Source organism: Serinus canaria, chromosome 12 (assembly GCF_022539315.1).
Source record: "Serinus canaria isolate serCan28SL12 chromosome 12, serCan2020, whole genome shotgun sequence".
NCBI lineage: Eukaryota > Metazoa > Chordata > Aves > Passeriformes > Fringillidae > Serinus > Serinus canaria.
The window spans coordinates 4482413-4498339 of NC_066326.1; the positions used below are offsets into that span (position 1 = coordinate 4482413).

At 41.1% G+C, this 15927-nt stretch overlaps 1 protein-coding gene across 7 annotated transcripts in view; it reads right to left on the minus strand.

The window, feature by feature from the left end:
- The window catches only part of MITF (melanocyte inducing transcription factor), a 99412-nt gene that overhangs the window by 4509 nt on the left and 78976 nt on the right, over positions 1–15927 (minus strand). For 5 of the 7 annotated variants that reach the window (XM_030227961.2, XM_018915230.3, XM_018915228.3 and 2 more), the window contains 7 exons: positions 14760–14987; positions 13539–13622; positions 12070–12165; positions 6475–6592; positions 3873–3929; positions 2808–2883; positions 1590–1737 (listed from right to left, as the gene is read on the minus strand). In XM_030227961.2, the coding sequence (XP_030083821.1) occupies positions 1590–1737; positions 2808–2883; positions 3873–3929; positions 6475–6592; positions 12070–12165; positions 13539–13622; positions 14760–14987 (807 nt within the window). The remainder of the gene's footprint in view (positions 1–1589; positions 1738–2807; positions 2884–3872; positions 3930–6474; positions 6593–12069; positions 12166–13538; positions 13623–14759; positions 14988–15927) is intronic. The other 2 variants (XM_009091175.4, XM_050979203.1) reach the window with 1 other exon arrangement.

Here is a 15927-nt window from a genome sequence, read left to right on the forward strand (position 1 = left end):
AGGGGACATTTCTCACTCTTCAAGTCTGGCAGAGCTGCAAGAGGTCAATCAAAACTGAGCAACAACACGATTCCTGTGCAGAAAAAATCACAAGGAAGTCACAGGAAGGTTTCAGACTTCACACAGAGCCAGGATTCTTCAAATTTCCATGAAAAGTTTAAATCCCACCTTCATATTTAATCATACAGAAATGCTCTCTCACAAATACATCAGCAAAAGAGACGTTTTGCTTCTACTTCTGCATTATACTAAGCAATCACAATGTCTGTTGTAATTGTGCTGTTTCTGGATATTCCTGTCACTGAGGCTGATTATTACCCTTTTCCATCATTTCCAGGCTAAAACAAGCTTGTAATGGCACACTGCAAGATCAGAGGAGAAGGTGGAATGAGCAAGCACTCCTTCCATTAGCTAACATGCCAGAACCAGGAGTTCCTTATTCCATGATTAATCAGAATCAACACAAAAAGGGAAATACACACTTGAGGTTATTTGCTGCCAGATGTATTGCCTGTTATTCAAGGGTCTGGGTTTTATAGTATTTTGATTGAAGAAGCCAGAGCAGATGGGTAATACAAAGCAAGATGAAAGATGTTTAAGAAGTGATCTCACTTAGCTTTTAAACACCACTACTTGATGCTGTTCTGCAGAAAGCTTGTGTGTTTTTATCATCTCATTCTGGCAGCAGATTGCTCAACCAAGCACAAAACTGTGCTGAGGCTCAACTTGACCCATTCTATTTTAAAGCTGTTTACTTCCACACTTGACTCTCAGGTATTTGCAGCTTCATTATCTCCCCGGTGGATTAGCTGGGGTGTTGAGGGGTCTGCTGGCAGGCTGCAGCTGCATGCAGAGCTCAGCTGTTCGTGCTGCAAGGGAGCAGCAAGACGAGGATATCTGGGATATTGCTGTCTCCATGTTAGGTGTTTCTTACACCCAGTTCTGGTACACTTTAATTACCCTTCTATAGAGAGGGTGGCTGTCCAGAAAAAAACCCCGTGTTGGCATCAAGTTTAAGGTTTCCTATCCAGCTTGAGGTGAAGACAAAGGAATTAGAGAAACGGAGTTTTCACCCTTAAATTTCTGGGTAGCTCAGAACACTGGGAACCTGGGTAAATCTAACAAGGCAACAACCCACAGAAAAAACATATTCATGCCACCTACTGCTTTTCAGTGCTGAGGAGAACTGTTGTACAGTCCTACAGACTGCAAGCAGCAGGGAAGACTCCCAAAGAGCTGAACTTAATTTCGTGACTATCAACAACTACATGATACAAGAAGTCCCAATGCCTTAGGCCTGGCAAACAGAAGAATTTATTACCATATAAATCTTTCTGATTGTGTGGTTTGGAACTAGTGCTGGCCATGGTACGACAAAAACAGACCACTCATAAGTGCTTCTACTGGAGTGCTAGGATTCTTTTTTTTTTTTAATATTTTTGGCTTTTTCTGGAAAAATCTCCGCAGATATCTCAGCACTGCCCATTGTTAATTTAAACGCTGGTTCTAACTCACACCCCACAAGTTACCACTATTCGCAATCACATGCTGCAACACCAAGAGCATTTGCAGCTCATTTCTCAGCAAACCTGTATTCTGAGAAGCAGGTGCCTGTTGGCATGCTCCAGCTTCTTCTGCCTGTTCTCCAGCTCCTTGGTGCGCTGCTGTTCCCTCTGCAGCTTGCGGATGTAATCCACCGACGCCTTCAGGATCGTTCCCTTGTTCCAGCGCATGTCGCTTTGGAAGGACACAGAAGGACAAGGTGAGGCTCTGTTTCACAGCTGTTCCCTTCACACCTGTACCTGTGACTGCACTTTATCCACACATTACACCCAGCTGCTATTTACTGCGGGTTTGTGGATACAGAAGGCGTTTGCAGTGCACTAGAGGGGGCTGGAGCACAGCCCTTGGGAAGCTGTTTCCTTCAGAGAGAGAGAGAGGCTGCTGCATCACCATCTCCTCACATCATCTCACTTTCTCTAAACGGGCAAAAAACATCTTACTGCACACTGTTAGAGCCAAGATCCACCTGTCCTGGAGGTTGGTACTGAGACATGTTGTCTTGCTGGCCTTGGAGGAGGCTGCAGAGCCTCTTGGTAGAGTAGCTGTGAAGTTGCTCCACGAGCAAGTGCCTCAAAATACTGGGAAATCTCCCCAGAATCATTCCCAGGGCATTGATTCAGATTTAAGTGGACTTTCAAACTCCAGAGCAAGGAAGGTTCCTCACTACTGAATCAGCATTGAGAAAGTGTAAATACAAGCTAAAAGCAGCAAAATTAGTGTAGAATTATTACAAAGAACATCTGGGAAATCACAGCAAACACTGACAAACTATCAGTGAACAAGCACAGAGTTAGGCTCTTTATTTTCCTTCTTTTTTTCCTCTGGAGGGAAGGGCAATGGATGGCTTCCCAGATAAACTGCCCTCCATTTTCACTGAAGCAGGGACCAGTTCTGTCTTGTCAAGCTGTAACATCTAATTAATTAAAAGAATTATTTAACAAGACATGCAGCCATCTAAGCAGCCAGACCAGCATAAGATTTCCCATCCTCACAATTCTGGTAACGCAGTCAGTCACTCCCAGCACCAAGCCCAGATTTGAGACAAAAATAATCTAATTAATACAAACACAAGCAGGTTTCAAAAGGGGAAAATGAACCCCTCAAAAAATCTTCCAAAAATATAATGGAACCTTTAAAGCATTTCTGCTGTCACAGAGTGCTGAGAGCAAGCAGAAAACATGAGAATTTTGGGGTTTTTTTTTACGTCCTCCCTCCCACAGTCTCCCTGGCCATGTTGTACTTACGGGTCATTTGACTTGGGTATCAAGGTGCCCAGTTCTTTTATACGATCATTAATATTAAATCTTCTTCTTCTTTCAACTTTAGGAAAAACAGCACAAATGTTACAAGAAATATTCACACTCAATCACAACTTATTAAGTGTTTCATCAAAGATTTCTTTAAGCACCACTGAAATGTATGCCTGAAGCTTAAAATCCAGTGAAAATTTATTGGGCTCTCCTACACATGGACAAGCTAAGACAGAAGTTCTGGCTGTACTGTAAATTTTGGGACTGCAGAGTTTAACTGAAACTAAAAATCAGAATGATTGAGAAGCATTTTTCTAGGGATAAGGATCACAGACAAATTCAGAGATAAATATTTAGATGCCCAAGGAAATCCCAAGACAGAAAAAAGTACAAAAGGCACAGTCTCTTTTTTCAAGTAGTCTTCCACGTGTAACACTTTGAGGATCCAAACGTCAAATTTAAATAATTTTCCTGCATTACCTTTTCACGTTATGGAAAAGGCTTCTGAGTGGCTCAAGGCATGAAACAGTTCCTTTTTTCTACTACTATAAAGTATAAAAAGAAAAGTTATGGATCCTTTATTAAGTCATAAGATGCTCATTATTTTAAAACACTTTTTTTCCAATTTGAAAATACAAGCTCCTTGCAAAAATGAAATTTATAAAATCTCCATACTGAGGACCCCCACTGTTGTTTAAAGTCACAAATTGACCACATATCTAATTTTTTAAAAAATTAAAATTAAAAAAGCAAAACTGTGCAAGGTGGATTTGTTAAAAGCAATTAGGTCACATGTTGAACCCAGCAATTCCATTGATAACAACCACTCATTCAACTTGGTTTATTGAAAATAAATAAAAATAGAGTTACAATTCAATAGAAGATTGAAGGATATATTTCACAAGAATTTGAGATATTTGATCTATGGGAATAACACAATGATCTAGTGCTCTGTACTATGTGCAGCACCTCATCCAGACTTAAAACATCAGTATTTGAGCATTTAATACTGAAAATCATTCCAAGAATTGGTGCAAAATGTGAGGAACCAAAACTTACTCAAGTTGTGATTGTCTTTCTTTTGCCTCTCCTTAGCCAACGCTCTCGCTTCCGACTCTGTAGGAAAAATACACGCTGTGCATGTGAATAAGGTAATTAGAATTAAAACAATCCAATCACAGCCTTCCAGCCTGTGAAATGTCTGCACAGGAAGCCTGAGGGGTATTTATTTGTCACACCAATCATGACCCTCATTCCAAGCAGCAAGAAGGGCTTGTGGATGTCAAAACACAAGGCTGGGACTGAGCTTCACCTCTGCACCTGTGGAGCATCTCTTCCCACACTTCCCAGAGTGACTCCCATGATGGGAATGTTTCCCATGGTGGCCCTGACTCAGCAAGGGATCTGAGGACAACAAAGTGCTGAAATCCAGCATACCTTCTACATGTGCACACCTATCCCAGGGGAGCTGAGCCACGGGAACAGCATGCTCAGGGCACTGCTGCCTGCTCAGGATGTGACACAGGCAGGACTCAAAGGCTCTGCTCACCCAAATTAAGGCTACATCCTTCTGTGGCACGTGCACACACACCACCACAGCACTCAAGGCATCACTTAAGTGACATGTTAAGAACAGTGTATTTTCCAGCTATGCTAACTGTTTCTATTATATTGGAAAAAAAAAAAAAAGGTGAAAAATTTAACACTTTTCCCAGCAATAAAGTTGGAAAATAATAATTCTTGATTTGGGAAAAGCAAAAAAGAAGGTAATGGCAGTCATGCTGCACAGAATTTTTCTCCCCAACTCAGAACTGCCCTTCACCTTGCTCCACACACTATCTGTTTTTATTATTCTATTATTATCGCTATTATATTCTAGAAAAATAATATAATTATTAACTTCAGCATGCAATAGTCCAGGCAACAGCACAACTAAATTCCTTCTTTTCAGTTCTCATTTGGTCCTAAGTTTCTCAAGCAATTTCAAGTATTTTATCTTTGCTTTACCCCTTTTCATTTTTTTAAAAGGTGAGGTCATTATCCTTGACCCGTTGCATTCAAATCCCCAAACCAGCAAGCACTTTGCAGCTCCACAGTAAGTCAGTGAGGAGCAATGAGTGCAACATCTCTTATCACACATTCCATTGTGAAAACAATCCCCCACTGTAGCCAGTAAGTTTCCTTCCTGTACTACTTTGTTTTGATCAGAAAAAGACTCATCTAAATTAATTCAGGTAAGCCTAGCATATAGACATTAAACTTATTTCAGTTCTGTTTTGATGTGTTTGATGTATTGAGGACTTCAATAACACCACTTCACTCACAACTTCCCCTCTCTTTCTGCCTTCTTGACCTGAAGCCTGACACAAGCACCTGCAGAAAATCCACCAGTCTGCACATCCAAGTTGGGCTGAGCTTGCAGCCTACAGCCCCTGGAACTTTCTATACTTGGGGCAACAAAACTGCCTGTAATGCAGGACTTTGAGTAGCTCTCCTCCTTCCCACCCTCCCCTTGCACAGTTCCATCTCTGTACAAGCTTTGCTTTTTTCTAGCAGCCACAAATCATTGTGTGCTCTGTGTGTCTTTTTTTTGGTGCTGAGTTCAAATTCTGTGCTGTCTTATAAATGCAAATATCTGCTGGCTCAGAGAGGTGGCATTTCCTCCTGGCCTATTAAAACTGCTCTGCTTAAACTAATTTCTGCCCAGAACCTGCTTTGCAACTGAGTCAGCCTCTGAGTTTTCACAACAGAAACCCAGAAAGATGACAGACAAAAAACAAACCAGGCCCCTTCCCTACTGCATGGTCAGTGACTCTCTGTTGAGCTTAAGAACAGGCATTTCTGGGCATTAATATGATTTTGCCATCAGTTCTAGAGTGGATCTCCTTTTGTTCAGCCTACAGACAATCATACTTTGTATATGCACCCTATGTGTGGTTATATCCTTCCAAATGAGCAGAAATAAAACATGCATGCCAATATGAAACGTATTATTTGCTTCAAACTATCTTGCTCCTGTACACATGTGCTGGAGAAAAAGAGGTTTTTAGTGTCCCACTCTCCTGCCCCTGCCTCCCACAGCTTGTTCAGAGCATTGCTGCAGGAACTGGCATAAAATTTTAAGGAACATTTCATTTTCATCTTAATTTGGTGATACATATTCATGGAATCATAGAATGGCTTGGGTAGGAAGGGACATTAAAGATCATTGAATTCCAATCCCCCAAGTGCCTAATTTTACATTTTAAAGGATCTACATGTCCAGACTTCCCATTATAACAGGTTTTTTGTTCATTACTGCCCTCCCCTATTGAAATAAAGCCCCAGTGTGTATCATTCCTCGACATGAATCCCACAGAGACTCCAGATGTGAAGCTGTTAAAGTTTGGTGTTGATAGAGCAAACAGTAAGCCCAAACTAGAAAACAGCTCTAGAAAAGATGCAGGGATACTTCCTAGAACACAACACAGTGCAGGTGTGACTGTAACAATCAAGGACTTTAAATGAACTTGTGACAGTGAACATACATGCACCCACATATGAACACAAGCTGAAAGTAACTGTTCACCCAAATATTCTTTCTCACAATAGAAATTATGTCCAGTGTCACCTGAATTCAAATGACACCATTACTCCAAGGTGATATTTTAGATGTATTTACCTGTGAGCTCCCTTTTTATATTAGGAAGATTAGCTGGACATGAGTTGCTGATGTTTAGTCCTGGAGGAGGCATGCTTTGGTTGCCATAAAGGTCAATCAAATTGCCAGACACAGGCAACTGGAAAAGATAAACAAGGAAAAGGATCATTTGGTTTGCCTTTATGAATGCCTTTGTAGAGAAGAACAGAGTCAGGATATGCTAAGTAATCTGTGCTGTTTTCCATGTGCAAACAGAGCCTGCAAGAAGGTCAGCAAAATCCACAGATATTCATGGGTATGAGGGATAAAACATCTACACTGGGAAAATGCTGTTCTCTCTCCTCAAAAGTATGCAGACTTAAAACATTAAGAGGTAACAGAAGAGGTAAAATGCTGATGATATTGCTGCACTGCTGGTCCTTATTTTTCACTAAAACTATTACATCTATATCCCTTAAACTTCTCTCACATCTGAAAGAGCCTACAGAACTCTCCCAGAGAAACCCCCCACTTTTTCCAGGGATACGTGAGTGGAAGCACTTTGCAAGTTGTCACATGCTGGAAGAAGAACACTGTATTAATTAATCACATTTTTCATGTGATTTGAAAGCTACCTACACAGAAAACATTTCAGTTTACTTTGTTTTTTGCCTTACATAACAAGAACGCACACCAGTAGGAGGAAGATTATTTTTACAGTAAGTTTCCTCAATTGCTTGTTCACTCTGCTGTGCTTATTTAGATATTTAAACAAGTAGATTTATACAGAAATAGGACAGTATTTCAACAAGATCTACCAAAGCTATTCCTTTATATTGAAAATATTTAAAGAAGTTTGCAATTATCCTGAGTGGATTATTTTACCCCTCTCTTATTTGGTTTTGAAAAGACAGGTATAAAACACCCAGGTATCTTATCTGAGTGGCAACACCAATCATCACTGCTGCAAAGAAAACCAAACCCTCCAAGACACTGATCCTGCAGAGATTAGAGTAGGTATTAACTTTACACCCATGTAAATAATGCTGGTGAATACAATGCAGTGAGTCACAGCAGGACTATTAAACTCCTACTGATGGGCCTTGCCAGACTGGGACCTAAGAAAATTTCTCTGCCATATGGAAGCAAATTAAACAGGAGTGGATATGTAAAGTACCACCAGCTAGAAGCCATGCTGATGGTTAATAAGAACAGATAATGGCCAACTACAAAACCAAAGTCCCCTGACTCAAACTTTAAGAGACAGAGGAAAAAATGTAACTAAATTCTCACTATGAGTCAGCCTTATTGAAACAGAAAAAAGGAAATAAAGGAAGATCTAATAGTGCTGCTCAGGTCACAGCTGTGCTGGTTGTGACCTGCCCACATTAGTGCCAGTGTGACCACTCAATCTCACTGCTCTACAAGGCTGACCCTTGTGTCTTTGGGTGCCCCAAACACATCCCTGACACCGACACAGAAAGAGCGTCACACACCCTTCTGACTTGGATGTGCTTGAACTATTCATGCTCCTGAGCATGGGGAGAGCACAAAGACCTTGTTTATAGCCCAAGGACTTGAAGTTCTTAACCAGACATGTGAAATCTATTTAGGAACTTCAGGGAATTTAGAAATAAAGAAGATTTTTTTTTTGTTAGAAATCTCAAAACTGGCATCTCAAAGCCTGGGTAAAGCAGTCAGGTTGTAATGAAATGCAGAGAACACCTAGCTGCTTTCCTTACTGCAACATGGACTCTGATTGGTACAACAGTTTGTGATTGATTTTTTTCCCCCAAAGGAGTCACTGAGCCAGATTTCCATGTCAATACACAGGACCAGTGTAAGGAATGTTCACAAAAGGGGACAGAGAAGACAGGCAGCAACTGCTGAAGGTGCACATGTGCATGGCTGCTAAAGCTGTCCACAGGAATGCTTATCAGAGAAATTCACATTAGGGGGAGGAAGATGCCAACAATCTCCACTTAAATCACTGATCCATGACCAAAGAGACTGATCAGCTTCTTTCTTTGACCACTTTCCCCAGCATCCAAACTCCACAGGTCAAAGCTTCAGTTGTAACATTTTCCTACACATGGTCCATGCTCAGTATGGGTTCCTGAGAGGTCTTTTCTCCAGGATGGCTGCAGGTCACATCTCTGGGACTAACTCATACTAATTCCTCTCCAAAAACATAAAGTGCATGCAACACTCTGGGCCATGTCACGTAAAACACCTGCAGCTAAAGATCAGTTAAAATGGAGGCACATCCTCAGTTCACAATTTTGAAACAGCTCCCAGAGGAATAAAATCAGTTGACTAAGGTAAACCAAATAATCATTAGTGCAGGGTTTAGGGAACTGGCAAAGGACAGAGGACCCCTGTGCTGAGGGCACTGGATTGAGATGCACAAGACAGCAGTGTGGTGAGCACACAAAAGCAGCCACTAGACTTAAACAGGGCAAAAAAAGCCCAAAAGGAGTTTATTATGTGCCCATTGCAATGACACCTGGGCATTTATTTCAATTGTTTCTTATTTGAAGAAACTGGGAAAAAATACACATTGTTGGCAAACATTTTGGCTCTAAGACAATCAAGACTTTCACCACCATCCTCAAGTACAAGATGGAAAAATGTCAAATCTTCCACAGCCCTTTCATAGGGAAACTGGAATCTCAAACTTGAGAAAGGCATGGAATTTTCTGGAGCTAAGGAAGCTCCTTCCCTGTCTTCTTCAAATTCTAGCATGTTTCCAACCTAAATATGGTTTTCCTTACAGCTTTCTTAGCTATTTCTGGCTAAGAAGGAATTTAAATGCAGCATCAGCCAGATCATCCACCTTTACTCTTCCAAAAAGTAAATGAAGGAAGGGTGGCTTATGCCAGGTTTAACATGTTATCTTCATTGAAACAGCATGGTTGAAAATGCTTTCACTTGGAAGATTTCATATTTCAGGGTCCTGGCATCATAAATTGTACAAACACCAAGTAAAACAAATTAAAATCTTCCTATCACTTTGCATCTGCTTCTCTTTTTTTTTTCCTAATAATGGCTTTTATATAACAGAAATTTGAAATATGGTAATTATGACTGCAGATTCATCATAGTGTACATTCATGGGAGTCTGAGGCTTTCATTTCTCCTCCACTAGTCCAACAAAACAAGCACCCACATTCTGTCTAAAATCACTGAGACATCAGCTGTGCCATCAACAAGGCTGTTTCTAAGGTACCAGTACACACTGGATGGGTTCTGCAGCCCAGCTCGTGCAGCCCACAATGTATTGTGATGCTCCCTGACCTACAAGCACACGCTCAGCAGCAGCCCCTGTAACAAAACTCCTCTCCTGTGGAGTTTAAATTGCAGAAGAAAGCCACATTTAGAAGTGGAGCTGTACCTATTCACAGAGCTTTCCACTCCAGGCTCTGGCTGGAGTTGATTAGCCGGATGAATTAATTGTCATCTCCACAAGGGCACTTCACAAAGTAATCAGTAATTCAATTAGCAGGTGACATCTAGGCAGAAAACCTTCTCTATAAACTAGTTACCATTTTGTGATACTTTCCCCCACAGATATTATTCCACTCTCACAAGCAGTGGACTGCAATGAGTCATTTTAAATTCAAGGTACTTGGAAACTCCCTTAGCTTGCTCTGCACAGAAATCTCTGATTTTGCTTATCAATTAAGTACTGTTACCAACTGTAACAAACTGGTCCTTTTGTTCTTTGTTGGTTATGGAACAACAACTGCCTTTGTCACAGACTCAGCACAGCTATTTATAGCTTGTGTCTCTTTAGAGGCCATTTCCTCTCCTGATTCTCCTACCTCGACTTAGCTCAGTCTGTAGGCATTAATTCCTTATTAATAAAATGTTGCATGTTTTAAGAGCAAAGTCCTGTCCCAAAAGAGAAGTGTGTGCCTTGGCTTTTTTCCTGAAACCAATTGTTGAGAAACATGGTTCAATTTCCATCTCTTCAGGATTGGTACTAGGCAGACTGAGAGACTGAAACATGCTTCTTTCCTCCAGTTATTTAAACTCATCAGTAAAGAAGTCTTAATTTCCCTGTTTCATATTCTTATTTTTCAGACTTCACCACACAGAGTGGGAAAATTCTGAAATTCCACAGTAAATGTGGATCAGGCAGTCTTTACAAGGCTTCTTGCCATGCAGCAAGCAGAGCAAAGCACAGGAGGGAGGCAGACTACCCTAAACATTGACTACAGGGGCTCCTTGCATTAAAAGAGTGCAGAGTATCCCTGTCTGGAAACAAAGAGCCACTCTGGGGTCCCCATGAAATGAGAAAAGAAGAATAGCACAAAGATATCCAAGCCCCTTCTGAATTAATGTGTCCCAATCCAATGGAACTTCAGAGAAAAGACGCCAGAGGAACCTCATTCCTCAATGGAAAAAAAAAAGATAAACTGAAAAACAGATTAACTTTTTGAAAGCTATCTTTTGTCAGCTTCTTGAGGTTTTCTCTCAAATTCCAGGACAGCTGCACTTTGCAAGTCATCTTAGATTAAAGGCAAATGTATTCTGTCCAGCAGGAGCGTGCAGCTCTTTCCCTGTGTGCTCAAAGGGCACCATTTAGAAAGGGAGGCTGGTGGGCCGCTGCCTGCGTCATCCACCACGTCTCTGAGAGGGCTGTGGGAATCTGTGGGAGCACAGGACCAGGTTAACATGACATCAGACAGCTACTGTCAGCAAATGCAAACCTATGCCACAAAATCAATGCTCTGTGGTAAGCTGTAAATTTTGGCACCAGATGAAACAGAAACAGACGCCAGCACTGGCAGACATCTACTCAGCCAGATCTAACAGCACTTAAGCCTAAGGCAAAAAATTCACTGGAGCTACCCTCCACAGAAGATCAAAATCAGATTATGCCAGAAGTATGATTATATTAATTCTCAAAGCAATGTGAACCAAACCAAAAGAGCCACTTGGAGGACACCTGTGCTTTCCCTCAGCGCTTTCTGCACCTCTGTGTTCTTGGCTTTTATCACAGGCTTCCCAAGTCCCCTGCCTTGTTCAGTTTTCAACCCTCTTTCTTTCTTCCTTCCCTTTTGTTTGCTTGGAAGATTGCTTTTTTAATTTTTTTTTTTTCCTCCTGCTAAATTCTGTAACATCTTTGCTGACATCTAGCTGGGGACTTCTCCCCGCCTGAAATCAGGCAGAGATAAAGGTGTGATGTTAGAGATAACAGAAAGTGTCTCTGGATAGGGATGCTAACACACAGCAGACAATTTCTTACTTGAATATAACAACATTCAGGAACCTGGGATGACAGAGGTTCCTTCTTTTCTGAAAACAATCTTCAGTATCAGTGGGACTGAGCTACTCCTGGTAGCACAGTTTATTCCTCTGCTGCAATCCTCTCACCACTGACTTGGAAATCAGAAAAGCAAAACTGTCCTTTGTATTCTCTCAACCTGACTCCAGCTTGTATTTTTAAATTCACGTTTTTCATTACAACTGTATCACCTTAAAATCTTCAAAGGAAATCTAATTACTCTCTGTAGAACAATGCAATAACTACTTAATTGCAAGGAAGAAAAGTCCTGCTGCAGTTTTGGTTCCTCTCAAGGAAAACCAGTTAGACTTAACAGGGAAACCAGAAGGAAAGGAGCATTGTACCGTGTTTGCCATTTGCAGGGCTGGGTCCACCAAGCCGAGGATTTCTTCATTATAACTGGACTCCAAGCTAATGATGTCATCAATCACATCATCCATCTGTAGCAGAGAGGTGGACAAAGAGAAACAGAACAGTTTTCAGAATCACAGGGACACAGGAGCCTGACAAAGCGCTTCAGCCACGCAGCAGAGGTGCCTGTGCAGGTGGGCAATCCCTCAGCTGTGACTCCTGCTGTCCAGGCAGGATACTCAGGTCATGGCAGGGCTGAGGATTCATGGTCCAACCCCCTCCTCCCACCAGGAGTTACCCTGCATCACCTGCCCACAGACACACTGCTCCTCCTGCAGCAGTGGAGGAGGAAGCTGTGGAATAAGGGACTCTAAGGACACCACTCCCTCCCCCCACTGCAGCACTGCTGCCTCCCCTCCATAAAATGGGACCAAAACCTGGGCACAGGCAGGAACACTGAGCCCTGGACACCTGAAGGGAAGGAGAGGGAGCAAAGGTTTGCTGCTGGCCCCCAACAGCAGAATCCATTGGATTCATGTCCTTCACACACCTCCCAGACGTTGAGGGACATGAATGCTGGCCCCTGACAGCAGAATCCATTGGATTCACGTCCCTCACACACCCTCCCAGCTCAGAGCTGATTTTAGGTGGCACAAAACACCTTTTTTCAGGTGTTGTGCTGGGAGGTGCCTCCATAAGCTCCTGCACAGGCAGGAGGAAACAAGCCCTTCACAGCACCCACACATGTGCTCCAAACTGTCCTGCAGGATTGACTATTTCAGGACAGGACTATTTCCTTTTTGCTCACTATAAAAACAGAGCTTAAATGACAGATATCTACAAGATCAATGCATAATGGCGATGGTAAAAGTAGCAGTACATAGGATTTTTTTATCGGCTCCAGAAAGTGTGATTACAACAAATTACACTGACTGGAAGTGAGGGCAAGAAAGGAACTAACAGTTACAGCCCATACCCAAAGCCTTTTTACTGATTCTGGTAAGAAATAAAAACCCCTTCGTTTTAAGAAAAAGAATGAAAATATAAAAGGGTGATTACTGAGGATGAATTACCACAGACGGATTAAAGCCTTCTCATATAATTTTTTAAAGCACAAGAGTGATCTGCATAGAACTGTGGGCTTAGAGATTATCAGGGCAAAACCACATCCATGCAACCTTGGAAAATCCAGTTAGAAAAGACTTCCTGATGCAAGACCTTCAATGGTTGATGTGTTCTTCTGCTATGGCATTACTGTGCTAGAACAGCATGAGCCTTTCCCAGGTATCTTCACGTGTTTTTGACACCAATGCTAATAAACAACATTGCTGTATTGTACCCTAAATATATCTTATATTCAACTTTAAAACACTGTGAGGTAAGTTTATTTTTCAACATAACATGAAAGAAACATGCTCATTAGAAAGGGGACCTGTGCTCCACCTCCTGTGTCATCCAGTACCTGCATGCATGATGCTCGTGAGTGTGTATTCAGAGCCGGGCACTCACTCTCAACCCTGCTTTGCTCTTCAAATTTATAAAATCCCTGCAGATATAAAAAGAAAAAAAAAAAAAAAAAACAACAAAAACAAAAAAAAAAAGAAGAAGAAGAAAAAGCAAAGCATGGATCTGAGTTCATGGCACAGTCTCAGTCCCAAAAAAGAGCACGAATGAAATAATGTCATGCACACATGTCCCCGATGACACAGCAAAGTGAAGCTGTAAATATCCTCAGGAAAAAAAGTGTTTGGGTACAGCTGGGACAATAGGATATCTCATTTTCAATATTTCATTTTCATTTCTTTCAAAACTATGGAGCACAAGCATTACCCTTGTATGTGCAAAATATGTTCTGTAATTACTGTTTCTCCGAGCTGTGTAACATTTTGCTCATGGAATGCATCTGTACTAAAAATCTGGCACAAAAGCTTGAAGGGGGAATTGAGGGGACAAGAGGAACTCTACAATTGCCTCCTACTTTTCATGTTACAAAAATTCTGACATGATTCTTACATTTTTTTTTCATATCTTCCCAACCACCTTCCTTTGGAGCCTGAGCACACCTGTAAGTAACATCTAACTCAGTTTTGCCAATAAAGACTAAGACAAAGTTGCAAAGGACTTCTAGACATAGGCTGTTGAAGTCTTATATTTGCAGCACTGGCACAGCAATCAGTAACATTTTAGGGCATATTAGCTGGGGTAATCTGGCCTTCCAGCTATGCAGGAGACTTGCTCAAATTTTACCATAAAAATACCTAAAAATCTCAAAATAGCTTTGTGTTTTTTCAGTTATTTTTGCTATGCTCTTTGCACTTTCTAGACGAAGAAGCCATAAATAACATTATTCCAGAAAGCTACAGCTTACAAAGCTGCTTTGTATTCTCCAAAGGTCAATTATTCACTGTGTGCATCAAGCAACAGGGTGGAGAACAAGAAAAGTAGTTTTAATAAGTAAAAACTAGCTAAAATAGTTCAAACAAGAGGAAGCTGGAGGGACATGGGCTTTTTGCCAAAAATATCTATTAATCAGGCAGACACAGAGGTAGCAGTTACATTTTCACGATGAACACAAAAAGATAAACAGAACATCATAACAGTGAGAAAATATGGTTTTAAAACAACTTAATTAAAGCAGATGACAGCTCTGTTTTACTGAAAACAGGAACAGGAGAGCTCTTACCTCTTTCTCACAGTTGGAGTTGAGGGTGAGCATAGCCATAGGGCTGTTGGGCGCGCTGCTCCCCGTCCCAGGTGGCATGACATGATCCCCAGGCTGGTTTGGACATGGCAAGCTCAGGGCTTGGTTGGCATGTTTATTTGCTAGAGTGGTAGAGAGGTACTGCTTTACCTGCTGCCGCTGGGCCTGCTGAATGTGGTACTTGGTTGGATTCTCAAGGTGAGTCTGCACCTGTACGACATAATTTGAAAAAGATAAAAGGGTTTTATTGTTTTACAACATCACTGCAGGCGCTATGGATCTCAGCTATAGATTTGTGACATAGGGACCAGCTATGTGACAAAACACAAACCTGGTACACCTCCAAGGAAGTCCACAGTGCTTCACTAACTCGCATTTAGTGCAAGAAATCACTTTATGATTTGGTCTTTCAACAGCTGACTTACTATCAGTACATCAAAAAGCTCCAGCTATTTTTCTACAACATGAGATTTCTCACTTAAGACCAACGCTCGCGTTTTCAGTTGATACAGACACTCCAGAACAGTCAGTTCTGAGTTCTGACCTTCAGCTATGTGACATTTAGTTTTCACTAAAATAAGGAGAAATGACTTGTACCGCAGGACTCATTTTACTTGTTAGTAGCTAACAATTAAAATCAAGAAATATGGATTGCTATCCTTATTCCAGTATCAAATAACAGAGACGTAAAAGGTCTGTTATTGGTTGTTTAGGTTTTGAATGGTCGGGGTTTTTTAAATTAGTACCTTGGTTAAAATAAAAGAAGAAATAAAGACACCTTTTTCTGCCTACAGATTATTTATACCTCAGATATACAGCCTAAATCATATACAAATAAGACAGCCTGTTTATAAACACATCATGCAAATAAGATGCAAGAAAAGAAGTGTTTCAGTTCAGATCAATCACTGTCGTCAGCAACAGCTATTTCTGTATTTAAGATAAGCTTCTCAGTACTTAGGAATTTTTTACATACAAAATACGAAAATTCTCATACTGAACAACTGTTGCACACTCCAAATAAGCAAGAGAAGAAAGGCCATTTTTTTCCTCACTAAAATTTTCCACCATATCCTGGAAACTCTGTCGTCTTTCGTTGATCATTAACGTTATTATCGGAAGCTAGAAATCAACCCAAAATATGGCAACA